Source organism: Balearica regulorum, chromosome 3, assembly GCF_011004875.1.
Source record: "Balearica regulorum gibbericeps isolate bBalReg1 chromosome 3, bBalReg1.pri, whole genome shotgun sequence".
In the NCBI taxonomy this organism is placed as follows: domain Eukaryota; kingdom Metazoa; phylum Chordata; class Aves; order Gruiformes; family Gruidae; genus Balearica; species Balearica regulorum.
Window position 1 is genome coordinate 111,986,848 of NC_046186.1, and position 27,387 is coordinate 112,014,234.

General features: G+C 39.7%; 1 protein-coding gene across 4 annotated transcripts; it reads left to right on the forward strand.

Moving 5' to 3' along the window:
- Positions 1–661: 661 nt before the first annotated feature.
- Positions 662–27,383, forward strand: DZANK1 (double zinc ribbon and ankyrin repeat domains 1). Of its 4 annotated transcripts, XM_075749482.1 has the most exons (21): positions 662–1,475; positions 2,138–2,291; positions 3,675–3,792; positions 4,167–4,263; positions 5,028–5,152; positions 5,717–5,802; positions 6,489–6,606; positions 7,541–7,654; positions 11,841–11,933; positions 13,835–13,957; positions 14,995–15,159; positions 15,783–16,011; positions 19,426–19,529; positions 21,613–21,687; positions 21,805–21,870; positions 22,601–22,697; positions 23,893–23,981; positions 25,230–25,310; positions 25,869–25,996; positions 26,465–26,539; positions 26,789–27,383. In XM_075749482.1, exons 1-21 carry the CDS (start codon positions 1,367–1,369, stop codon positions 26,952–26,954), a joined length of 2,412 nt encoding a protein of 803 aa, XP_075605597.1. In that variant the 5' UTR covers positions 662–1,366; the 3' UTR covers positions 26,955–27,383. The 4 variants fall into 4 exon arrangements, with proteins under 4 accessions (XP_075605597.1, XP_075605599.1, XP_075605598.1 ...); XM_075749484.1 differs by lacking the exon at positions 7,541–7,654; XM_075749483.1 differs by lacking the exon at positions 21,805–21,870 and having other exon boundaries at positions 26,789–27,078.
- The last annotated feature ends 4 nt before the right edge of the window (positions 27,384–27,387 follow it).

Sequence of the window (27,387 nt, forward strand, 5' to 3'; positions counted from 1 at the left end):
GATCGGGGCGGGGCTGTGGGCTGGCGGCCAGCGGGGTGAGCAGGGGCTGTACGAGCCGGCGTTGGGGGGGCGGGCAGGGGTCTGCCGTGGGGCGGCAGGGCTGTGGGACAGGATCGAGGGGGGTGCCGGGGCTGCAGAGCAGGGACGCAGTGGGGTGGGGGTGGGCCGTGCCCTGAGGGGGCGGGAAGGGGGGCCTGGCCTGGCAGGGCAAGTGCAGGCGGGGACGGAGCCCGCGCTGGGGCAGGGGCTGGGCACGCCGAGGACGCCGGCAGGGCCGTTTGTGTCCCAGCAGGCTGACACGGGGTGCTGTGCTTTTGGCCCAGGTGTGCCAAGAGCAGGCGGGTCCTTGAGGAAAAAATACTTTCTGCGCACTCGCGTCAGGTAAAGGTCTGATCCACCCCTCACCGCATCTCCCGTGGCACTGTGTGCAGCCCATGAGCTGGGCCGAGAACTGCCCGCACTCGTTAACCGCTGTTTTGGGCAACCCAGCCAAGGAACGTATGCAGGCAGCGCTGTGGCTTACCTCAGCGTAGCCCCGGTGAGAGCGTGGACTAACGAGCACCTCCTGGGCTGAATCATTACTGTCTGTGTCAATGAGTAGCGTTAAGAGGCGTTTCTGGAGGATAGAAGGATACAAAACAAAATCCTTCTAGTGTAGACATGTTTCCTGGCCCTGAGTATCAATTCCCAAGATCTGGAGTACATCTTTTTGTATTGTAAAATGTTATCATATCCAAATGCAATTTTTCATTCTTGAATTGTGTGACATGATAATGACTATGTAAATTATGATAAATCATGTTTGGCACCTGTTTTATAGGTATATTCTTAATGCATACAATAGCTAAGATAAGCTCAAATAATTACTATCTTGCTTTAGTCCTTTTCAGGACATCTTGTATATATTCAGATGGCCCCCATGAAACAAGAGGCGGGTTCCACATCTGCCATGATTAGGGCAGAGATACTTTGCTGTTACTCACTCCTGCCATGTATCACTGGTGTATGATGCTAAAGCAGTTCCACTTTAATACATGGAAATCAGACTTGAGCAAGGAAGCCCAAAGTGAAATGAAAGCGACAGTGCTTGTCTCAACAAAGCTTGTCTCAAGCTTTGTTCACAGTTGTGAAACAGGAGAATAAGTCAGAAGCGTGATGATCATTAGGATCTTCTTTTCAATGTGAAAATCACACAAATATTAATGAGAACTAACAGTTTAAAGAACCCAGTGTTCTCTCTTTTAAGAGAAACAAAGGGAGATGAGGAATCACATTAAAAGACCATATTTGTCAATGCATTCTTCTGTTTAGGAAAATTATTGTCTGCCTTTTTGTTTTTCTTTTTTAAAGATCACTGCTGAGAAAAATGACAGCTGGCTCTGTCTCAGTTCCTCAGGTCATACCACTTCGAATCCCTCTTCCAGGGAAGGCTAAACATGAAATAGACACAAATACTCTCATAGAAATAAAATCAGGTATGAATAAGAGCTTTGGCTCTATATAAAACCTTTTCTTATGTGTTCATTTGAAACTTTTAGCCTCTTTACTTTTGTTTGCATTTAATTGTGATTTTTATGGGTGAACATTTCATTAAGGAACTTATAAAATTAACCAACATGTTTTGATACCCCAAATATACTTGGACTTAATTTTATACATTCAACAATATTATTGACATATGTGTTATTTCATATATATTAGCAGTCTTAACTGCTTCCAAGATCAAGCTCTTAAGTGGTTGCATTTTGCTTTGCCTGCAAAAACAGTGCTTGAAACTATCATGTGCCAGGCTCACCCCAAAGGTTTTCCTTACAATTTTTGAAATCTCACCTTTCACCATGGGAGAAAATATCTTTTCTGTCATTAGGTTGGACAAACTGTTGCAATTTTTTCATACAAAACCATTGCACAGCTTCTTTATGAAGAGAAATATTGCTTATAATGAAATTGCGTTTGTTGAGTAACTAATTTTTCATGAGAGAAACAGTTTTGGTCCCAAACATTCAGTCATTTATGTAACTGCTTTATCTTGTTTATGTGAGAAAAATTAAGCACAATGGTGAGTACTTTGAAGTGTAGAGCTTGTTTTCCACAGGTTGAATACAGCTTGGCTAATTACTTTCTCTGTGACTTTCAGATACACCTGAGGTCTCTATTTATTACACTTTAGATGGAAGTAAACCAGAACTCATTAGGAAACCTGGCTATGGAGAGCAAAACACTTTTAAGTATAAGGGTCCTATCATATTACCAGTTGGGAAAATAATGGTCAAGGCACTGGCAGTTACAAAGTAAGTATCCTGTTTCATTTGTGTTTTGGCAAGGGACAGGTATCTCAGTCATGGTTTGGAGCCATGTTGTTTAAAGCACACCATACTGTGCAAATGAGAGACGCCCTTTCCCCGACCAGTTTGCAGTCTAAGCCATCTTCATGGGTTGCATTGACCTCACTTTCTCATGACGTTTTTTATCCATTAAGTGTTTGTGCAGCTGGATTATCTCTTGGATGTTTATCTCCTGGGCTGTGGATGTAGGCCAATGAGGTTGTGGGTGAGAAACTAATAAAATATACTATACTTAAAGCTCACCCTTTTGAGCGTGATCATCAGAAATGCCAGAGGAACTAGTATGGTGTTTTCTGCGGTCATCCAGTGATTCAGCAGATTTATAGAAGCTGGTTTTCCCAGGAATTGGCTTAGTTTCTCCCAAAGGAGCACAGAACGCTAAACCTTACAGCTTAAGTCCAATGTTGTATGCGCGAGGCTAAAGCAACAATACAATGCATAGAAAGAAAACAGGATTTTGCTGCCCAGCCACTGACTTTCTCCAAACTAACTTTATGCTTAGAGACAGAGCAAGGACACATGAATTCTCTGGCTGTACCCTGTTGCATTATTTTTTATTTCCAAGGGAACAAAAACTTCCACTCCATTTGGGGATTTCTGCTTGCTCTTCCCTGCTATCAGCACCTGCAGGTAGCCTTTGCTTGTGCCTGCACTGGAATATAACAACATATGTTCCCTGTGCAGGGACATGCAAAACCTAGGCCTATATGTATTTTCTGATATCGCTATACAGATTTACACTTGTTTCTAGTATGTTTTTATTAAGATGTTTTCAGGTGTGCTAAATAGATGCTCTAAAATGACAATAAATCCTAAATGAATAGTTTGGACATTTACAGCAATTTCAATGTTACTGCTGTAATTTAATAAAGAGTAGAGAATGACAGTTGTTGTATCAAATAAATAGCGTACTACCTACTAGGAAAATGAATATGGTATTATGAATGGAAGAAAAGTCTTGCTGTCCTCTATTTTCTGCAACGCGGGCAAATGCTAGTTACCCCAGAAAACAGACACAGGAGTATCAAGACTTTTACGTGTAAAAGATGTTCAGGGATTAAAGTAACTATACATTTTATTGGTAACTTCTTATCATGCACATTTTAAACTTAAAAAAAAACCCCACCAACACACCCCCCCCCCAAAAACAAAACAAAACAAAGCAGTAGTACCTGACAGTATCGCCCAGGATTATACTTATCAACTGAAATAGTGACTTGCAAGCTTGGAAGAGATGTTCCAGCAAATGAGCCATGTTCAGCAGTGATTTACTTGTCACTGCACATGGGTTTGTGGCATGTATGTAGCTTTGTGAACACTGATTTTCAGGGACTGCAGGGAGAGTACAGTTGTCACAAAGGTGTTTCTGGTGGAGCAAAAGCAACCAAACATCCTTTTCTCTGTTGAAGACAGTGACAAGAATTTCCTAAAAGATATCGCCACACAGGTGAGTTTTAGCAATTGTAACCCCTTGTGTGAATATAAAATGTTGTATGTATAATATTACTTAGAGATTAAACCTTGACTGCTTATACTTTTAATAAATTTTATTTTCTCTGTTTGCCCATCTTTGCTGCCTTGGGACTTTTTATAATATTAAAATTTAAAGGGGACACATTTTTTTTTTTCCACTGGTCTTTTATCACCAATTCAGGTCAAATATTTTAAAAATACATCTATAATTTAAGCTTTTCAAATGCTTACATCTAAAATAAATACCTTAACCATGTACTTTTAAAATCATTACAAATAATTATAGCAAGAGGGGATTAGAGCAAAAACAAAAATGTCATTTACAATTCAAATGGAATTACTTTTTAGGAGAGGGAAGGTAGAATGTTTAGTACAAAACCAAAGAAGAATGGAGTGAATGTGGAAATCAAGCCTGCCTGGAGTGAAGCGTCCCAAGATTTTCAAGGTATGGTATTACTTCATAAAACTGAAAGAGACTTCTGTCTTAGCTGAAAATAGTGTAAAGTTTTCCTCTTATATCACTGGTACAATATGGGTAATTTTAAAACCATCTCAGAAGACAGAACATCTTCTGGGAATTCCAATTTCAATTGATAACACTGCTAATAGAGAACAAAAATTTCCTTCCGTACATTTCACAGTGCTGCTTCAAAACATATTAAAATGTCATTCATTTCTCAGCAATGTAACAAGGCCCAGTCTATATTTCCCTTTGTGCCAGAAAATGCTGTTGAACTGATGGAATTGCAAATTCTTTACAGAGTTCTTTACTGATTTTTGCTTGCATTAAGATTCCCAAATAAATACATAAAGCAGAAATGATATCTTGACCTAGATTTTTTTCTGTAGATAAAGCCTGTTATTCCATGGTAACAGCAATGGGGCTCTTTAAGAGCAGGGAATCATATTAATATTTACTCATTAATTTACTCTTAGGAGCAGGGTTTTTTTGGGGGCATGCAGGGAGGAAGAAAACTGTAAATAGAGAAAAATACAGAAGTAAGCTCTTTCAGAGAGGAACAAGGTTTCTTCTAGTTTAATTTCCTGTAATTCCATGCAGTTTATTTGAATCCCAAATGTGGATGTCAAATATATCTTTAAATATGCTTCGCTATTGGAATTTAAAGTGAGAGTATGTAATATTCATGTAAAGATATATGTTAACTGCGTGAAGTGAATGACAGCGGAATAACAAGATTGTAATTTTAGACTTGGAAAGAGAAAGAAAGACTACTTACAGGTCCCTGCAAGGACGACAGCTCCCTGCCAGTCATTTGGAAACAACAGAGTACAGAGAGGAATCCATCTCAGCACTACCAATAGAGTCGTTACAGGTAAGCAAAGGGGTGTTGAGAAGAACTGTAAAGGCTGTCATCAGCACTGAGCTCTAAAAAAACAAACATGTGCAGATTTGTGATCATTCTGATGTAATCTCTCAAAAATTAATGCCTTTGGCTGTATTATGCAATACTAATTTAAATTGACTGGTAATGACACAGTGCAATGTGAGTGTGCAAAGCAGTACACATTTACCAGTGAGGACAAAACCAGGTAAAGCAAATTCATAACACCTGCATTCCTACTAATTCTCTTCGAATACCTTACTGAATCTGCGATTAGCAAATACTTATTGCTATATGTTGGCAAGTTGATATTTAAAACTTAATATTCAGTAATGCCATCTTGGAAGTAACTAGCAAGACACTGATCTATTTTTATTGGAAGAAGCTCTGAATCCTTAATGTAGCTAATGGGGGAATCAAGCGTAGTAGATATTCCTTAAAGCAATGCATTTTGGTGCAGTTCGTCTCAAACAATATCTTTAGCTGATTTTTCTACTCTTACATGCATTTTGCAAATATTTGCTCACTAAGGCTAAAGAAATACCTTTATTTTAGTTTGCTAGTTCTTCTGCAGTGACTAGCCGGAAAAGCTTAGCAAGCACACAGGTGTCAAGGATCCGGAGGGAAACAGATTTCCTCAAGTAAGTGACTTCTCCTTTTAACATATTTGTTCTTGGAAAGTAACTGCGTAATTGCCTTTTGCAGCCAAGTTGATAATACTGTGGGGCTCTATAAAAATGAGGAAAGCAGAGACAGACACTGGCTTATAACTGGAGAATATGACCTAGATAGGGCTTTGAAAATTCTTTCTCTTACATATAGTTTTATTTACAGTTCACCGTACACAGTTATCAACTATCTTATCAACATTTAAAAAAATTCCTAATACCTGTAGGATCAGAGGAAAAGCTGTCTTTTCAAATTAAAGTACAGCCCTCAGTGCTGCAGATGCTCACTGGAGTGGTCTCACAGCACATTTGGGCTCATCAATATTGAAAGGGTTATGTGATCTACATCAGTGGTTCCCCATGGTGCAGCAGTGAGGCCTGATACAGACTGCATGTCAGGAGACTTGTTTACCTCACATGGTGAGGAAGAAAGTATGAAACTCTATAGCAGCCAGAGAGCTTTCTACCTTGCACAGCTGTTTAGAGTTCAGAACCTCGTATCATGGATGCTGGGGCATGGTCTGGTGGACCACCACGGTGTGGAAACCACACCTGAGAAATCAGTGGCCTAAGTCCTGTCACAACAAGCTCCAGATTATTCATTATTATGCAGCAGTACTATCCCTAAACAAGCTCAGCCAGCTTGCTCTTATTTTCAGATGTGGACATTGTTCTGCACCCCGCCTGTCAGACCCCTTGGCCCACTTCTGTCAGGAATGTGGATCTCCCATCCCACCTGTGCCAGTACATCACTTCCTACCCCCTGAAAGAGCACAGGTCAGCAAAACATCATAACAATCAACAAATCGTCTTTCCAGAAACCAACTTCCTCACCAGATAACACTGTCAATGCTGGCAAAACCATTATTTAGTCACACGTTCATTTGGGAAGTTCTGTTCTGATTGTTCAATACCTTTAGCAGTGGACCCAGTATAATTCTTAAATGATCGGCAAAATTAACCATAGATTGCTTCAAGTGCCATATATTTTATTAAGGATAACAATGAAAAAGTAAATTGTGTTTTATTCGCCCATGTCAGGAAAAATTCAGATTCCTCCTCATCCTGCAACAACAACCACTGCATCTTCAGGACGTGCACATGGATCTTATTCCAGTGCTCACTGGTGCAGTTAGTTGGTTGGTAACTAGTGCATATGTCATAGCTGTAGAAGATCCATCTAATATGCCTGAAACCTTAAACGGTGACATGTGTGGGCATACGTAACAGCACCAAGTTTTTACAGTAATGCCTGTAACTGTCCTCTCTAAGCTCTTCCCAAGAGATAATAACCTGATCTAAGAAGTCAGTGGAGTATTTTTTTCCTGTATCATCAGAAAGATGTTTTGTCAGGGGCAATGCTGTACTTTCAAGTGATGACTGAGAATATTCACCACCTCTTTAGGTTCATAATTAGGAGGATTTCAATTACCTGCACACATTTTATAGTAGCATTTTAATTTTACTGAAAATTAACTTTGTACTTTTCTGACATATTTTTAGTAGGCAGTAAAGAATTCTCTTTCCAACTGTCTTCATATTTTCTCAATAGCCTTTGATCTTTAAGGATCAATATCAGCATCTGTTGCTGTCAGTTGTTATGTTTCCAGTGACTTGGCTGCTGATGTAGAGGAAAATATCAAACATCTCATGATAACTTTAATGATCTCATTATGGTCTTTAACATGCTGCAATGTGGCTTTTTCTTCAGATGGCACCATGTCTTGAATGCAGACACCTTGTGCCAATGAATACGCCCACTTGTATTGTATGTGAGTCACCAATAGCTCCACAGCTGCAACCCCAAACCAACATCTGCATAAAGGTAATCGAGAATAAATGTAACTAAATAGCAATTGACCTCCTGGCGTGCATTTTTCTAACAGATGACTTCATTACAAATATTTTTATCCAAATTGGGTTTGTATAATTACATTATGACAGCTCTAAGATTTAGTAGGATTAAAACCACCTTGAATAGAATAATTGAATAATCACTAAAGGTAAACCACATAAGCTGAGGAAGGCATGCTGAAGAGCACATGGTATAGCAGTCTGAATGGCAGGAATGCATGCACTTGTGTTCAGTAGAGAGATATTCTATGATTTATGGCCTTAGTATTACTAAGCATTTTAAGTTTATTAAATATGTCCTCATTACTCTGCTTACCTCATTTGATTGTAAGTGCTTAGCACAGATAGGCTGACAAGACTGGGGCAGTGAGTATATGGCCAAAACGTTAGAGCGCAGTCTTGATCAGTGATCCAAAAGTGCTGGTGGTCTTAATTAGACAAAATTTGCTCTACAAAATACTCCCTACCCAGGGGTATGGGGACTCAAGTACGGGCCCTCCTCGATCCCCTCGGTCAGGGGAAGGATTTGAGGAGGAGGAGAAGACTGAGACTGCACATCCACAATTGGTTGCAGAGCTGGTGTGGGCAACAAGATTTTGGGTTCTATGATAGTGGGACCCTGTTTGAGGATCAGCATTTGCTTAGGAGAGATGAGATCCACCTCACAGGGCAAAGGTACCTTTGCCAGCAGGAGCACTGGGCTGATCAAAAGGGCTGTAAACTAGAATCAACAGGGAGGGAGGGTTACCAGCAGCCCTGTGAGGGAGTGATGGACAAGTCTGACAAGCAAAGAGTCTTGGGTGATGAGGATGAAAAGGAGCACTTAACCAACAAAACAAGGTTTAAGTGAGGTCACCTCAAGCATTTGCATATAAGCAAGGAAGTGCCTACAATGCAGCATGACTGGGACACACACCCCCCAGACCCTTTCTGTGAAATCAGTATGCTGGGGTGCCCCTCTGGAGTGCCTGTACACTAATGCATGCAGCATGGAGAGTAAACACAAGGAATTAGAGATCAGTGTGCAGTTGCAGGGCTGTGATCTTGATAGGACCACAGAGATGCGGAGGGATGGCTTGTATGACTGTATGGGTGACATCAAGTGAGTGTCTGCTGTAGGCCACCTGACCAGGAAGAACCAGTGAATGAGGTCTTCTACAGACAGCTAGAAGTAGTGTCACATTTGCAGGCTCTGGTCCTCATGGAGAACTTTGAGCACCCTGATATCTGCTGGAGGAACAACGCAGCGGACCACAAGCAATCCAGAACTTCCTAGAAAGTATCAATGACAACTTCCTGACACAAATGATTGAGAAGCCAATGTGGAAGGATGCTTTGCTGGGTGCCATACTTACAAGGAAGAAATGCCTTGTTGGGGATGTGAAGGTCAAAGACAGCCTGGGCTGCAGCGACCACAAGATGGTGGAGTTCAGGACCCTGAGAGGAAGGAGCAGGGGTGAAAAGCAAGATCACAGCCCTGCACTTCAGGAGAGCAGACTTTGGCCTCTTGGCCAAAGGGATCTGCTAGGAAAAGTCCCATGGGATAAGGCCCTGGAAAAAACAGGGGTCCAAGAAAGCTAGTGATGATTCAAGGTGATTCAAGGATCACCTCCTCCAAGTTCAAGAACAGTCCGTCCTGATGAGCAGGAAGACAGGCAAAAGTGCCAAGAACCTTACATGGATATGTAAGGAGTTCCTGTCAAAACTCAAATATAAAAGGGAATTACAGAGAAGGTGGAAGTAGGGACAGGTAACCTGGGAGGTAGATGCAGAGATATTGTTAGGAAACCCAAAGCCCCTGTGGAGTTGAATCTGGTGAGGGATGTCGAAGGTAACAATAAGGGCTTCTACAAGTATACAAATACCAAAAGGAAGACTAGGGAAAATGTAGGCCCACAGCTCAATGGGGTGGGTGACCTGGCAACACAGCACATGGAAAAGGCTGAGGTATTGACTGCCCTCTTCACTTTAGCCTTTACTAGTAAGATCAGCCTTTAGAAATCCAAACCCTTGAGACCAGGGGAGAAAGCCTGGAGGAAGGAAGACTTAACTTTTTATGGAGGAAGATCAGGTTAGAGAATACTTAAACAAACTGGACATATATAAGTTCATGGACCTCTGATGGGATGCACTCATGAGTACTGAGGGAGCTGGGTGATGTTATCGGAATCATTCAATAATCTTTGAACAAGTGTGGCAACTGGGAGAGGTTCCAGAGGACTAGGGAAAATGAGGTCTCATTCCTATCTTCAAAAAGGTCAAGAAGGAGAACCCAGGGAATCCTGGAAACCATTTCCAGGCATGTGAAGGACTAGAAAATCATCAGGCATAGTCAGCATGGGTTCACAAAAGTAAAGCCATGCTTGCTTAACCAACCTGATACCCTTTTAGGATGAAATCACTGGCTTGGTAGATGAGGGGAGAGCAAGGGATATTGTCTGTCTGGACTTCAGTAAGGCTTTTGACACTGTAAGGTCCTCACAGAGAAGCTGCTGAAGTATGGGCTGGATGAGCAGACAGTGAATGGGTTGAAAACTGGCTGAACAGGTGGACCCAGAGGATGATGATCAGTGGCATGAAGTCTAGCAGTAGGCCAGTAACTAGCAGTGTACTCCAGGGGTCAAGACTGAGTCTGATCCTGTATAACGTCTTCATTAATGATCTGGATGATAGGATAGACTGTACCCTCAGCAAGTTTGCTGATGGGGGGAAAGGAACAACACCCCGCACCCATATATGCCGGGGGACACCCAGCTGGAAAGCAGCTTTGCAGAAAAAGACCTGACGATCTGGTGGACATCAACATTACCATGAGTCAACATGGGACAAAGAAGTCTATGGTATCCTGGGCTGCATTTTGGAAGTGTGTTGCCAACAGGTCAAGGGAGGTGATTCTTCCCCTCTACTCAGTACTGGTGAGGCCATATCTGGAGTACAGCATCTAGTTTTGGGCTCCCTGGTACAAAAGAGACATGGACATACTGCAGAGACTCCAACCAAGGGCCACAGAGACAATTAAGGGACCGGAGCATCTGGAGAAAAGACTGGGAGAGCTGGGACTGTTTAGCCTAGAGAAAAGAGGGCTCAGAGGGGATCTCATCAATGTATATAAATACCTGAAGGGAAGGTGCAAAGAAGACAGTCCCAGGGTCTTTTCAGTGGTGTCCAGTGACAGGACCAGAGGCACACACTGAAACACAGGATGTTCCATCTGAACATCAGGAAACACTTTTTTACTGTGAAGGTGACTGACCACCTGCACAGGTTGCCCAGAGAGGTTGTAAGATTCTCCATCCTGAAAGGTATTCAAAAGCTGCCTGGACATGGTCCTGGGCCACCTGCTCTAGGTGACCCTGCTTGAGGGTTGGACCAGGTGACCTGCAGAGGTCCCTTTCAACCTCAACCATTCTGTCTGATTCTGTGATAATTGCGAGGGAACATTTTTGGAAAAGGAAGGATGCTGAAAGGAAATTACACCTGAAGACTATCAGATAACAAAGGAGATTCATAATCTGAGACAGTTATCACCTTGATGTCAAACTACATTACAGATATTGGCCCAAATTTAATGTTTTATGGCAGCCCTGATGTAGGTGCAAAAGCAGACCTGAACTATGTGGTGGCAACAATCATAATATCAGACTCATTATTCTTAGCTCTGGTGGAAACTCGCTTGTTAATTGTGACTGTACTAAGATCTTTTAGGGCACCCTTATGGTATAATAATAATAGTAGTAGTAGTAGTAATAATAATAGTAGTAGTAGTAATAATAATAATAATAATAATGTTGTTGTTGTTGTTGTTATCTTCAACAACAACAATTTTCCTTGCAGGTACTGGACTATCTGGTTTGTGTGAGTGCAGTGACTAAGCAAACGGACAGTAGCATATACAAAGATCTGGAGGCGTTGATGCTGGATCTCCTGTGGGAACTGTACCACAGTTTAAAAAAAATTGTCACCAAGATACATAGATTTATGATGGCCAGGCAATATGGTCTAACTAAAGTCTGAAGCTCACAGCACAGACTTGAAGGATCTCTTCTATCTGCAAGGCTGAATAACCACAGCACTTTGTAAAATCAAGTCCTCTTATTATTAGTGTTGTGCACAGTTGTCAAATACTATGTGAAATGTATTCTTTCTCTGTTTAAAAGGGCAAAATAATTTGTCAGGCGTGTGGTACAGGAAATCCTCTTCACCATAAACACTGCGTGACTTGTGAAAGCAAACTGCCTGAAATACAGATGGTAAGGCTTCTTGCATCAGTCACACTAGGGTTAATCAAATCAAAGCATAACATTCTTTTTCTTTGGAAAACTGAAGTCACATCCCTGTGTCCCTATGCTACAAAAGCAGAGATTCCCTCTCCCATGCCATATTCAAGCCCAGTACTCCCACAGATGATCCATCACAAATGTACAGCAAGAATAAGTGTATCATATACCTTGAAGTTTCTCCTGTGGAAGTCAGGATTGAAAGTGCCATTGTGAAAGCTCAGGAGGCTCTTAGAAAACAGGTAGTCTTGACTCCAAGGGAGCCTTGTTTGTGTCCAGATTATTTTCAATTCCAATAGAAAACTTGAGCATATACATCAGGAAGATCATTCTCTTTTATTTCAATTATTTTGTGAAAATAAAATATTATTTTACATTATTTTTCTTATCTCCATTTGCTGCTTCCCCTACGTGCATACAGCTGCTATGCTTGTACTTGGCTGTGACTCTGCACAGAGGTGAGAAAAGCAACAATAAATGTTCCCCCTAAAATTGCTGTCTGTTTCAACTCCCCATTTAGCTTGCTCATTTGGTTCCTTAGAAGAATTTTACTTTCACTTCTGAAAAGTCTTGTATGAAAACCTTACAGTACATTTCACTTCTCCAGGTTGTGATAAATACAGAAATGAGAGAAGAATAATGATTTGCAAGTTAAAATCTTCTGATTATAATGGCAACATCCCAAGTTCTAAAACTGTTATAGCTAGAGGCAAAAGTCTCTTGCATAGCCACTGAGGTGTCATTTCAAAGTGAATTTCAGTAGGAATCTGTACTTTCCTAAGATAAACATATGTTTAGCTGCTTCACTAAATGTAGATATTAATATGTAGCTGCATATGTAGTTAGGCATATGACTTGAATGGTGAGACTTGTAGTAGCTAAGAGAGAAAGTTAAATGCTAGATAAGAATTATTAATAGTAATCAGAAAATTTACTAATAGTGATTAGTGATAACCAATATTAATTCCTGAATAATTAATATTTAGTAATAATGGCTATTAAATAATTTTTATTTAGAATAATTAGACTTGTGCTTTTGTAAATTTTATCTTCCAAATGAACCTTCAGATTACATCATTCAAATTGCAGTGCACGTCTCAGATGAAAATAGGGCTATTTTGTGTTTTTACTTACTTGCTGTTGTGGTATCTGTAATCAATTCTTCAGAATCTGTTCCATATCCATATTCCTGACTTGCAGAGAAAATAAACTGCATAAGCCCTGAGGCAAAACCTAACAAAACATTTTTAAGACCTATTTGTCCTAACTAGCATCTATACTCAACCTCTAGAAGTTTCAGCTGAAAAATCTGTTTTCTTTTGCATACCCAGGTAAGTTAATTGTAGTAGGAAAGCTAGGTAATATATAGCTTGTATGGGTAAAAGAGTGCAAAAATATTTAAGTCGCAAACACCAAACTGAGAGAAAACTCTGTCTGAACACACTTTCCCTGCCATACTACTACAAAGAAAGGTACAAAGAAAAACAGCTGTTGTGTTTGGATTTGAAAATACAAGTTCATCATCAGAGAAACCTCCCACTTATACTTTGAGTGTAATTATACATGGCACTATATTAATAAATACTCAGTGTAAAATGACACCATTGATAAGGAAATATTTTTTTGTGGCACTAGTTCTGCTTAAAATATTTGAAAATTAATTAATGCCACATTTTACTGTGGTTTTGTAATAAAAATAATTACAGGTTAAATCCAAGTCAGTCTGTTTCTTATTCTAAGTTGAAATAATTCTTTTAGTCTGAGTATTACTTTATGTTATCAAAGTAGCTTGCTTACCTCTTTCCCCTTATTTGGCTTGTGAACTTTTCTTCATAATAAGTATTTGCTTCCTAATGCTTGTTTTGTTTTATTAGCCCATGTTTGGAGGAGACACCCCCCCGCCTTACCACAACCAGCGAAGGAAGACAGTTTCGTGCTCAAAATGCAATCGTGTTAACCAATGCGATGCCCGTTTCTGTGACTGGTGTGGAGCCAAGGCATGTGCTCTTGGTGTTTGTGTTGACAAATCTGTTTTTACTCATCTGTGACCTGCAGCAATTTCAAACTTCTCTTTGCAAAACTCTTGTCAGTTAGTACACAGATTATTATTATCAAAATACTTGCTTAGAGCACATAGGATTATGTAAAGAAAAATGAAAGGCTTGGATGACATCCTGACCCTACATCAGTCAGTGACTTAAGGGTTTAGAGATACAAACAAATTACCATGGGTCAATGAGCATCAGCTCATTGCATAAGCTGAGATGCAATAGCCATCTACTCTGCCAAAGTAACTTATCCATCAAAGGTTAAAGTATAGGCTAACCTAATGCAAGTTTTCCCATATCTTCTCTGGGCTATGATCACCTGTACAGACAATTACCAGAGATGACATAAAGCATGCAATATTTTTTTTGGCTGAAGACCTCATTAGCTTCAGCAAAGACAAGTACTTAACTGCTGCTCAGTAGAGCTTTTGCATGGTACAATCAATGTAAACAATTTCCACTGGCATATATTTTTATATGTATAGTGTTTCAATCTAAGATCACACTCAAGGAGAATTTTTTTTTTTTCTGTGAGCTGAGTCTACATAAAATTTGCAATACTCCCCTATATGCATACATAACCATTGGTCCTGTGTTGTACCAGGGGACTCAGGGGGTGATGGTGGTGTTAGAACTGAACTGGAAATAATTGCAGTCAATATTCAGTATCAGAGCACCAGTAATTACAGGGCTTTGCCAAAGAAAATACATATTTTTGAAAGTATATGTTAAAAAAAATAACATACCATAATGCTAGATCTGTCTGAAAAAATGTTTGCCTCCATAGCATAGTGCTGAGATATCTGCAGATTTACTGTCTTGCATCTGCCAGTGTGTTAGCAATCTGGTATCCTGGTTAATATTTCTAATCTAATAGCTTTAGGTAGTGCTACTTTACTTCCTTATAATTCATGCCACTGCTTATATCACTCCTGAACCATTCATCGTATGTTTCTGTAGTGACAAGTGTTTCATTAACTTTCCAGCCTGGACCTCCTCCATCCTACTTTACTTGTTTCAAGTGTGGTTCAACCAACCATCCATACGCTCGCTTCTGTTGGTCCTGTGGTGTTTACATAGAGCCCTCATCAACGGTGGGTTCTCAGAATGGCAGTCTCATGGGTGCTGAGGACTCACTGGGGTTTTCTGAGGTAAGGCACACAGTATTACGAAGCCAGGTTTGAAAAGAGATAAAAAAGCTGGTCTACTGGGGGTACAGATCAGCGCAACTCCGTTGGTTTCCTCTTTGAGACAACATTGTGGTCTGTGAGCATGCTGAGGGCAAAGCCAAGGATATGTTTATTCTGAGAACTGCTTTCTGCCAGAAAGTAGCCTTAGCCAATGGCCTTAATCCAGCCTTATTCTAAATAGCAAAGTGAGAAACAATCAGCTTTCCAAAAATCTTAGTTCTTTAAGTGAATTATTTGTGTCCTGCTGATACAAGGTATTCTTTCATGCATATGTAACAGTGTTTTTAAAACTCTGTTTTAAGAAAGACCATAATTCTTAGCAAGGCCAGCTTTTATCCTACAAAAGCATACATGTCATTCTGCTGACAATCATGAAGAGCTTTGCTTTTGCTTGAATATTTGTGATACATTGCATCATTGTTACAGACTGGTAATGAAAATCAAAAATTGTTAATGATTCTTCCAGCTAGCTTTTTCATTCCTTTACAATTTTATGTACTGTTCTAGTTAATTTCTGCTTGTAAGCCATTTAATTATATCTAATTATATTACTTACACTTTTCCTTCCCCTCCACTCCCCATAGGCTAAACGATTTCAAGCTCAAGTTGCCTGGCAGCCTCTTCCTATTTCCTTGCCCAAATCAAGGGCAGAACTAAAAGAAAGTGAAGATAAAGGAACCCAAACCATTGGACTTTTTTACCCATCTAGCAAACTGTTGGAAAAGAAGGAGCTGGAGCTGATTTCACAAAAAGAAAAGCTGGAAAAGATGAGTGATCATAAGCCTCTCCTGACAGCCATTAGTCCTGGAAAAGGTTAGAAGTTTTGATTTTATGTTTTCTATAAAAAGCTGCAAGGTATGACCTTGCTTTTTCGTGAAAAGATTATAGTCTATGGAATGTGCCATCAGTAGGACACTGATTTACATCTTTACAAGTCTGTCTTCCCACCAGTCACTTGTAATTGCAGTGCCTTAGAATTCAATCACTGATCTCAATCAACAGCTAAAATAAAGCCTATCAATCAGCAATATCAGAATTATGGTTACTGACCCCTGTGCAGCCTTACTAATTTGCCAGTAGTTTGATTTCCTCAGATCCTACAAGATCCGGGCAGGAGTCCTATATTGGAATTGGAAACCATTGAATAACCACCCCACCTTCTACAATGTGAAGTTCAGTTAGAACTGCGATAGTGCCTGGTGGGAGTATTGTTAAATGAAACTCTGAGACACAAGGGATCATAGCTCTTGAAAAATATGATGAGGCTTGTCTATGTGAAGAACTTGGTTGGGATGCTGTTGTGGAATAAATCATAAACATTTCAGAAGCAAAGGAAACTAAACTAGAGAAAGGGAGCCTTAACAGGATTACAAAAAGTAGGGTTGGTAGAAACCTTGAGAGTTCTTTGTAGGCCCCATCTTCCAGCCCCCCAAAGATATCAGTACATCTACATTGCTCGTTGCAGAGGCTGTCCATGCACAGACTACTGTTATCATTACTGCAGATGACTTTGTTTCACAGTCCCTGGTTTGGTCAGTTAGTTCTTTGCAGAATCACTTGACTGTTTGGTGTCATTAAAAAGTTTGCAATTTTTAGACATTTTAGTTTTACTATCCTGGGAAAGGTTCAACTTCAGCTTTCTGGATCCCAAACCCTTGAAGACAGTCCATCAATATTAATTAGGGACCTAAGAAATGTCCCAATTTGCAAAATTGTCTTTAATCTCACAGGGCAGTCCAACTGTGCAATCCAGAGAATAAGTTAATTTTAAATCACTACAGCATCAAACCATGGTTTGGAGGAGCAGTTACTTTTTTTAATTTGCTTTCCCATCTCTAGCTCTTTTCTACAATCAGAGGGTCAACCCCTCAGGCCGTTATCAGAATTAGTTATCTATTGAGTAGAAAAAGTTGCTAACGAACGTTAGAAATTCCTAGTTTGACTCTGTGCATAGATATCCAGATGATGCACTCTTAAAATTATCACTAGGGAAATCTGTTTTCCTACTCCCTTGCTCTACAATGTGATGTGTTCTCTTAGCATGACTGTAGGAAATACAACACTTGACTCAACATGTCAGGGAGCTTAATTTAGTCAGAGATTGGCCCATAATAGTGCTGAGAGGAAAAAAGGAGTAACACATATATCTTTATCAGAAGTACAGCTCTTGACTTGTGAGTGAGAATGCCTTTCACTGGAAAGGTTGGGAAAAATTCTGAACTGCTTTTGAACTATGTTAATTTTTATCCATTTAGCAGAGTTAACTTTGTTGAAGTTGCACTGTGTCATGTATTCTCCTTTAGACCCTGCCAAGAACTGAGGAACATATTTCTTTCTATAAATCAATACATGTCTGTTACAGTTAGGTCTTTCATGCTGTTACCTTTCCTTGATGCTGAGCTATATATATGGTTTGAAACTACACGTATCAACAAGACCATACACTATCACCCAGGAAAATCTTGTTTATATATGCCAAATATGCCCATTATTTCTTCAATTCAAATAGTATCAGATGTTTGATGTTATATTTTTTTAAATACAAGTAATTAAATAAGTTTGGGGGTTTTTGTTGTTTTTTTTTTCTTTACCTATCAGCCATAAACTAACCTTCTTTTCTTTTGTGAAGATTAAAAAAAACCCCAGCCAGTTAGGACAGGGGGAAATAACAGCAGTACCAAAACATTAATCCTCTGATGTGTACTGTATTTCTTTTTCTGCTGTAATTTCAGTCTGTTTTGAACAGGAGCCAAGTCATTCACCAGCTAAACTTTACAAAGAAGCCTCTCCTTTTCTACCGTAACAAACAGTAAATCAGTGTGATATAGGTGTAATCAACTATTGAGAGCATGAATTTAAGTTTTCCATCAGTGCTGCCAAAAATCATTTTAGATGTAATAAAATGTCAAACATGCAGGAATATGTTCCTGGCCATCTGGATTTTTTGAAATAAAATCTGGGGATCTAGGCTAGTTATGAACCAGTTTATTGCAAATAATACCAACTTCTCTGGAGGGATCACTCACCAAATAGTAGTCTGGCTTAGATTTTTTAATTACTCTCTTCAACCTGTATTAGTTTTTCCATGTGAGACCATGGCAGGCAACAATTTATGTTGCTCTGTGGATCCTTGTTTTTTATATTACTTTAAAGCTGCCTAACGAATAAGACTTGCTGTTTTAGTTTGTCATAGTTTCTACCAGTTCAAACTTGGAAGAGTCCTCCAAGCACAAAAATCCTTGTGCACTTGCCTTTTCTTGTAGAAGTCAGAGCAGCACTTTTCTTCTGACTTAGCTTCTTTTCACTCTTTTGAGCTTCACTTAACATGAAGGGAAGAGTAAGGTCAGAGCAACTTCACTGTGTAAGTTAAACAAGGTTACAAGCCTACACAATTTATTTACAACAAAATAAATTATACTTTTTACTTTCCTTAAGTATGCTCAAAAATAAAATTAGTCAGATCATGATAGCAATTACTTAAGAGTGAGATCAAGTCCTTTTTTTTTTTTTTTTTTTTCCTCTCTGATGAAAACCAAACATTGCTTCAGAAATACTTGGACAGGACCTGCAAAAACTCTAAAAGCCTTAAGATGAGTTTTGAATTCAGGCGCATTCAGCCCCTCATGTTTCATGCCCTGTACCAGCATAAATGAATGCTGACTCTCTCCCAGAGATCCTGACAGACAAAAGAGCAATAATGCTTAAGTTTTTAATATGCTCTCCCATATGTAATCAAAATGCATTTATCTGGGGAATACTTTATACAGACCAGAATGCTATATATATATAGGTTGTGTTACTATGTCCGCAGTTTTCAGATTTGGCATATTGTTACTGTTAGTGATCTCAAATCAACTAAAAATCAGTTCAATAATGCACAATTGCTTAGTTGTAATATTGTACTTTTTTTTTTTTTTTAAATCTGGAATAGTGTGAGATTCTCCTTCACACAAGGCCAGTTTTGACTCCAAAGGACAATTCTGAGACATGTTGTTTTGTTGTAGAGGTGCCCTAAGAATGAATTCTAACCTATGGATAAGAAATTATTTCACCTTTTTTAGGGTATAATTTGCTTCTCCTTTTCTTGATCAGATGCATTTTCTAAAGAAAAATTCAAATTTTTTTTGTCTCAGAGAAAATATGCTTTTAAATCATCCATCACATGAGTAGAAGAAATATTAATCACAATTTCAAGGATTTTTCTCCTGCTTAACTCTCTCTGATCAGGTTATTGGAGAAAACAGCTGGATCACGTCTGTGCTCACCTTAGAAGCTATGCTCAGAACAACCTTGAATTCAGAGCACTGATTGGAGAACCTCAAATGGGAAAGGTAGGAAGGAGCTTGTGAGTAATATCTTCCTATGCAGCCTCATGGAAAGATTATTTTGGCTGCTAGATGATGAACACTGTAAAAATAAATGTCTCCATTTTCTTTATACCTAGACCTGTTTAAGTTGTTTTGTCGTTCCATTTCTTGCTCATTTACTGAAAATTTTTTCCTGCTTTCTTTTCTATGGCAGTTTCTATTCTTCTCTGACCTCACAGCTTTAAGAGAAGTAAGAAAGCCCTTGCTCAGCTGCTTTGATAGTATCCCATAGCAAGCAATCAAGAAAAAGAACAGGTGACCGACATCTATGTAGTTGGTCAGTTAAATAAGCCCTGATAGAAATGGGGCTTAATGATATGCTCGCTTCTGCTCCAGGCTGGATTATACCAGCAGATAGCAGCAATTCTTTGGCTACATAGCCTAGGTCTAGTATAAACTATACCAGTATTACAGGAACAGGGTATTGCTTTTCTTACTGGAGGTGTAGTCTTCAGGATGTCACCAAATGATTAAAGGGTTGATAGCAAGAAGGCGGAAACTGGACGTTCTTCCTAAGGAGTCCTAGAAAATAGGGCTGGTACGACCGAGAGATCATTTGGTCCCTGTCCTGAGGGAGGATCAACTCTGCCTGAACCGTTCCTGACAGATGTTTGTCTTGAAGCTTTTCAAACTCACCAACAATGGAGATTTCACAATTGCCCCAGGCAGTCCATTTCTGCGCTCAATTATCCTGGCTGTTCAGCTGCAGTACTGTATTGCTTTCTTTGGCAGCACTGCTGGGTTAAGGAGCTGCACCCCCTCACGCTGCTTCCTAGGTGCTGCCAGCACAACCACTTGTGGCAATGTCCTGTGGACTGCATCAGTGACTGACCCAGGCTAAAAACAGCTCTGGAGGGAAAAAAGGGGCATCAGTGTTAGTACAGAAGTAGGTTGGCAGTGAGCAGCTGGAAGTGGGGTGCAGGCAGAAGTGGGGTTGGGAACTCCTTGAACTGGCATATCTACTGGGAAGCTTTTTACCAGTGTCTGACCTAAGTCTCCATTACTACAGTTCAAGCTCACTATTTCTTAGCCTGTCCTGACTGATATGACACACCAGTCCAAAAAAACCCCCACAATTTTAGCTCATAGAAACAACTACAGAAAACTTTGTGAATACTGGGGGTCAGAAAGCTAATTGTCATATGGCAGATTACACTTTTGGGACCCATGACACTCCATTAGATACTTTGCATCTGAACTCTATACCCACTGAGACCTATTGGGTCCACCACTGTGTTCAGAAGCTGTAGTACAAGTATAAATATGAGAGATACCTGCTTGGTGGAGTTGAGGTATAGGCCCACTGCAACTTGTTTCCTTTGCTAGAAGATTCAAAAGGATATGCCTCAAAAATATGAAATTGCCTAGAGAAGGCTATTCCTGCTGCTTCTTGGCCTTTTGTCATCCTATTGTCTTGAAACCGCTGCCCCCAAAAGTAACAGAAGTGATTCAAGTAGATGCCAACTATCTGGGTTTAATGCTGCTTTTTCAGTTTTCATGTGGATTAGAAATATAATCAACCTTATCTCAAAATTCTCAACCTGCTACAATATAACTGTGTCAGCTTCATTCCACTTCTTTATAATCCCTTGTGCGCTCATTTTTGTATAACGTCAATAGTCATCTTGCCAGCAGTACCATCTCAATGAATTGATATGGAAAGTTGCCCACATTTTACCACAGGCTGTGCTTCTACAGACTGGTAAACTAAAGCAGCAACCAGTTCTCCTGAAGCAGAGAGTCCTAAGAACAACACAGCTGCAAAACCTGGGTGGAGAATGACTGAACTTTCATGAAACGTAGCATTATTACATCTTTTGGATTCATTTGGCATGTCAGTCATTCTGATATTTCCAGTTACTCAAAATACCACCTGCCCCTTGCTCAGTTAGATGGGAAGTGTTGGTACAATATCACAAGTAGGCAAAGGCCACATGTGTGATTTTGTGTATTGGCTCTGTAATAAACATCAACAGCAAAACTTATTCCTAAAACTATTTCTGTGTACACTTTATAAGAGATACTAACAGCTGCTCTTTTCCTCTAGATTAATTCTGCTACCATCTGTGAGGATGACTATGAAGTCACTATTACATTGAATTACGCTCTTGCTGTTAACAAGGTTAGTTTGGGGGATGAGGTCCGTTGTTAGGAGCTGCTCTAAAGCTGTCACTAGACTAGTCAGTGTAACACTGATATATTTTAAATTCAGGTCTAAACAAGAAATTCTTTTGTTCAGAGGGTGTTAACTCATCACTTCAGAGAAAGGAATCTTTTTCTTCTTCTGTTGGAGCTGGCTGAACAGGTATCTTTTAATCTGATTAAGCCAGACTTCATGGTTTTGTTGCTATCATCTTGCATTTCATTAATTTGCTATGAATATTAACATTCTTCTTTCAGCTGATGTTGTTTGATCATTCTAGCACCCCTTAGCTCTTGATCTTAGATCCTCCTTCAGTCTGCAAATTGTACTCTTAAGAAACAAGCTTAGTAATTTTCAGTAGTTTGGAGATAACGTTTCCCAGAGCTCCTGTTAACTGTATTCAAACACTTAAAATCCCTACCTCCAGAATTATCATGTTCCAAAAACCACCCACGTATTCGTTTCCAGCTTTTCAAAGATGAAAATCGACCATTTCAAAGATCCAAAATTGAGATATATCTCTTGTGTAGAATCTTAACAAGCTTACCTTGCCTGAAAAGGTATATCACGTCATTTCACAAGTGAGGAGTTAATCAGATCTTTCGAGTGGTAGAAACTCTTTAATTTAGATGAGAATCTTCATTTTATTAAGTAAGTGAGGTTGCGTCACAATTTTTTTCCTCTAAATCAAAACAAGGTTTTGAAAAAATAGTACATTATTTTGCCTCAAAACAGAGTTCAATTACATACAATAATTTATCTTGTGCTAATTTGAGACTGATATTAAAAGCCTATGTATATTTTTTCATATGCGACACCACTGTTTTGTGCTAAGATGGTAACAGCGTTACACGATAACCTGATTAACTGTCTGCATTTGATGATTCTACAGGATATTCATACTAATAAACCAGTGAAGTTCAGCAATCATTACCTGAATACTGTAACAGAATTCAGAGATGGACAAGATGGCCGTCAGACTAGTTTTGGTGAGATTTTTTTTTCCCCTGCCATCTTTAAGGTAGACCATATAGTAGTCAGGAATACAGAAGTAGTGCTTAGAAGGTCAGACACTGAGACAGGCAAACTAATACATTGCCACATTCTGCGCCTACTTAAGTTGATCTGTAAGTCTCAAAATGTGGCGGGGTTGAGATTTAAGCAATCTACAGACTCTGTCAAAAAGTCACAGGAATGCTTCATCCCTAGAGGACAGTAAACTGCAGCCACAGCTTATAGCAGTTTTTATTATAGTGATAAAACTTCAGATGCTTTATATATTCTTTTACAATAGGAGCTATAAATGCCAATATTATGTCTACTTCTGAGCTGTGCCAGGGACTTCAGCTTTGGCACATTTCGCAAAGAAAAGAAATGATGAAATATATTAATTCTGGACCTAGTTTTCAGAGATGGTGAACTTGCATCTCCCGTTGATGTCAGTAACAGCTCGGCATTTTAGACATCTCATTTTGGACTTAGGTTTTCATCAAATCAACTAGTTGTAAATTCGGCATTAGAAATCAGAAATTCCTATAGTGCCATTTGATACACTTCAATTCATGTATAAATTTCGTCCACTTTGTGCTTCCAGTCTGAGACTTGGCAAGACGCAGCCACAGCACTAGGAGCTGGTTTTTTGGAGTGCCAATAATGTGACTGTGGTTCCAGGCACTCTAGTAGCACCAGCTCAAAGGGTCCCCACATGCTGTGTAATTTCCTTATCAACCCTCCTGCACACTGACGGACTACATCTCTTAAAATAATGGACATACATATCTACTCAAGGTCCCATAGTCTTGTTCTTAAGTATTTGAGAGCCAAACAGCATTGAAAAATTGTTAGGCTTTTGGTCAAAACAATTAATGAATCTGAGTCAAGCCTGTTGAATAGCTGCAGCTAGTTAAAAAAAGACTCAAACCCCCCAAACTCCACATCTCATTGAATCTTCAGTTCAAAATAACAAGTTTTTAAGACTGCCTGAGTGTAAACCTTTTGTTAAAACCAGTCTGATCTGCAACAAATATTTCATCACTTTCTCTTGTAGAAAACTGATAAATATTGCTTTGATTTCAACACAAAATAAAACATTTTTGTGGATAAATTATTTCCAGATCTCTCTCCCGAGTTCTTGTTAGGATACTGACTTTGCTTTGAATTAACACTTGTTTCCATTTCTGGTAGGCAAAGATGATGATAATCTTTTCCATTCAAGAGGCAAAATAAAGAGAACAAAGTCAAGAACACTTACAGAAACAGAAGATAAGCTCCCCGTAGGTATCTCCTGCCAGTACAGGAAAAACTACCTATAGAGCAGCACTAACGTGAAGGAGGGCATCCGAGGGTAAAAATAGAAAGCTTTTTACACTGATTGGGGTGGGGGGAAGGGGACAAAAGTCCAACTTAATATAAAACCTGAACATTAGTAACTGACATTTATTATAGAACTGGAAATAACTAAACTTTGTTCCTACTAAGAACTTAATTAGATTGTTACTCTCATTTTTGAACCCATTCTGTTTTGCTGACACAGCATTAGGCCTAAAGACTATTGCAGACTGATATTGTTACAGGTTTTTCTCAGAAGCAACATCAGGTGGAGGCATTATCCTCTTCCCTTGACCTCACTACTTAGTTTGACTCCATAGGACATAGCCTTGGCTGTGCTAGAACTACTGTTCATTCACACAGACTGAACTAGACATGGGAAGATGATCTACGCAACAAGATTTTAAGTCAATTCAGTTTTCCCATCAAGCAGAGATGTCAGCACAACTGAGGGCTAGCTTAATGCAAGAAGCAAGGCTTTATTTCCACTAGAGACCAAATATCCAGGAAGCACTACCTAGTACTAACTGGAGTCAGTAATGGCATGGAAAATTTCAAGAGAGAAATGTACATTAATCAAAGCTTGGATTCAGTTAGCCAACTCAACAGGTGGAAGAGGATATAGAGCTTTGTGATATATGAGTCCAGAGATAAAAATACTCAGTCAAGTGATGGGGTTTTCAAAAGACGAGAGAAAGGAGGTGGAAGGCTGGGAGGAAATAAAAAGAAAAGGTTTTAGGTTTTGTCATTTGAATGTTGTTTAAAGATTTAGTAAACTAACTTCTATGATGCAAAACACATTCATTTTTTTAAATAAATTAGTTGCACAAATTCTGGAAGCTTCAAACTTTAATTGTATAGCAAAGAACTTGTGTCCATGTTTAATTTTACTTTGGTGAGCAGATCTTTGTACAGCCCTGGAGAGCTGCATTGATGTAAAGCTCATCACTTGCAGATACGTTTGCTGGATCAAGACCTCAATAGTGAGATACTAGCCTGGGTTATCCAACACTTGCTCAGATTCAGAAAGACATTCCCTCAGAAGGGTCATGGATTAGTAATACCGAGACTCAGCTACACTGCATTCATGCCACTGGGTGCATTTTCCATCTTCACTCAAAGGCAGAGTATGGCCCACCTACTTGTATTTTCACTATGGGAAACATTACTGGCTGTTTTCTGTGTTTCCACAGCCAGAGTCCAGACAACTACTGGACGAACTGGGTCCAAATGGGAAAGGAAGAATCACCTTGGTAGAAAAATTCCTCAGTGAAGTAAGTTACTGTTTGCTGAAGTTTCCCCTTCCAACTCTTTGACCATTTACTGCATGAATATTAGCCTGGTATGCGACTTTAGGAGGCAACATCCTTGCAATACAACTATCTTCAGATTGAAAGAGCATTTTCCAGAAGAACCAGCCTATTTTACATTTATATATGTTCTCCCCAAATTTCTGTTTGGCTGGTGTGTAAGGCGTTCTCTTCTGGGTTTGTCAAGGCCATACAGAAAGAAAAATATATTCATTTTATAGTTTAGGGTCAAGTCCTCTATATAGCAAAAGCAAGCATAACCTTCACCTTTTTGTTGTGTAGTAAGGTGCATCGTGACGGTGGAATCTAGTCTGACTGCTCGTTATATACATTTACTCTGGCTTTGAGGTAAGAGATGCAAACATTTTCAGAAGAAACATGAAGAAACAATACCACACAATTTGAGTATTTCTGTCTTGAGTCCATTTACGAACTTAAATTGACATAATATTAAAGCAAGGTGGAAGCTGAAGAATCTTTATGGATTTTAACAGCTCACCTTCCCTCCCCTGTGTGTTCTAGGGAGCTGACCCAAACTGCACCAGCGATGAAGACCGACCTGTTCTCACAGTTGCTGTCCTTAACAAGCATGCAGAAGCAATCTCCCTTCTCGTGCAGAAAGGTGCCGAGATCGACCAGCAGTCAGGACTGTAAGTGAGCACTGATTCTCTACCTCAGGACTTTTGAAGTTTTACCAAAAAAAAAAGCAGTTGTGCTCCAGATTAACCTCCCACCTCTCCTCCACAAATCTCTAGTCGAGGAGCTACTTTCAAAGCCAAATTTTTAAAAAAACAACAAACAAAACAAAACACAAGAACCTGCAACTGAGCAAAGATTATAGTATTCACAGTCCTTCTTTCAGTTGCCAGGTTTGAAGATTTCTCATAATTCCTGTTAGGAAAACTGCTGTTCTATTCAACTCCTTACCCATCCACTTCAACTCAATACAATAAACCACACTAAAGCCTACCAAAAAAAACCCCAAACCAAAAACCACCACAACTTCTGGTGTATTCAATATCCTCCTATTCATTTTCCTTAGTTTAATTTGCTAGACCACTTCTCCATGTACCAGGACAGTTTGCTTAGTAAGTATATTGCTCATCCCTCCTATGCAGGCACAACAACACTGCTCTCCATGAGGCAGTTCTACTTGGATTGGAGGGAGAGGAGTGCATCCGAGTGCTGTTAGGGTAAGTACTGCTGCGGGGCCTCTAGCTCAGCTACTGGCCACCCACAATCTACCTGCACAGACCCAGTGGGCGATACCGAAGGGCTGGAGCCCAGCCAAGGCTCGGTGCTCTTATCTCACAGTTGTGTCCCTGCAGGAAGAGGCATCCAGAAATTCTGAAGTTACTCCGCATCAACATTTACCTACAAGCCACTTAAATTCATTCCAAGTTACTGGAAGTGGCTTAAAACAATCTGTTCTTTATTTACAGCTGCAATGCAAGCATAAAAAAGAAGAATGCAAAAGGGCAATCGGCATATGATTTGGCTGTTACAGCTGGAAATAATGAAGTTATTTCATTGTTCGCAAGTATGCTTGGACAGGGAACGTTGGACAAACTTACGAAACCCAGGAACACTGGTCTCATTAGCATGTGATTGCAACCGCCTTTTCCCCAAGATGGAGCTGGAGGCTCTTGGAGTTTGGGAGCACCTAAGCACACATGTCCAGTTCTGCCTGCAGACTTCACAACCCCATACAATCAACTCAGGCCCCGTAACAGCCAACGATTTTGTACAAGATTCCCCCATTCCTTCCCAGTTTGCTTCAGAGCAATTCTTCACTGGCTGCACTCTGTTCTGCAAGATTGCTTTTCCTTTCCAAACTTGTGTAAGGAGAGGGACCAACCAAACCTTCCAAGGCACAAGGACATTTTAAGGAGACCTGATGAACATCGTTTAAGACAGTCTGACGCTTGAGTACTAGCACTGCAAGCTGTACTTCGATTAGCCTATTTTCCATTTTGAAGATAAAACTCCATTCAGTGCAGGTCATTGCATTACAGGTCAGTCTTTTCCCCCAGAAAACTGA

What these genes read in the sequence shown, in the direction of transcription:
- DZANK1 (XM_075749482.1), top strand. Translation starts at nt 1,367, where the DNA reads ATGACAGCTGGCTCTGTCTCAGTTCCTCAGGTCATACCACTTCGAATC. An exon ending in GTGACTGGTGTGGAGCCAAG is followed by an intron (nt 13,958 to 14,994) that starts GCATGTGCTCTT and finishes TTAACTTTCCAG; the next exon opens with CCTGGACCTCCTCCATCCTA. An exon ending in TGGCCGTCAGACTAGTTTTG is followed by an intron (nt 22,698 to 23,892) that starts GTGAGATTTTTT and finishes CATTTCTGGTAG; the next exon opens with GCAAAGATGATGATAATCTT.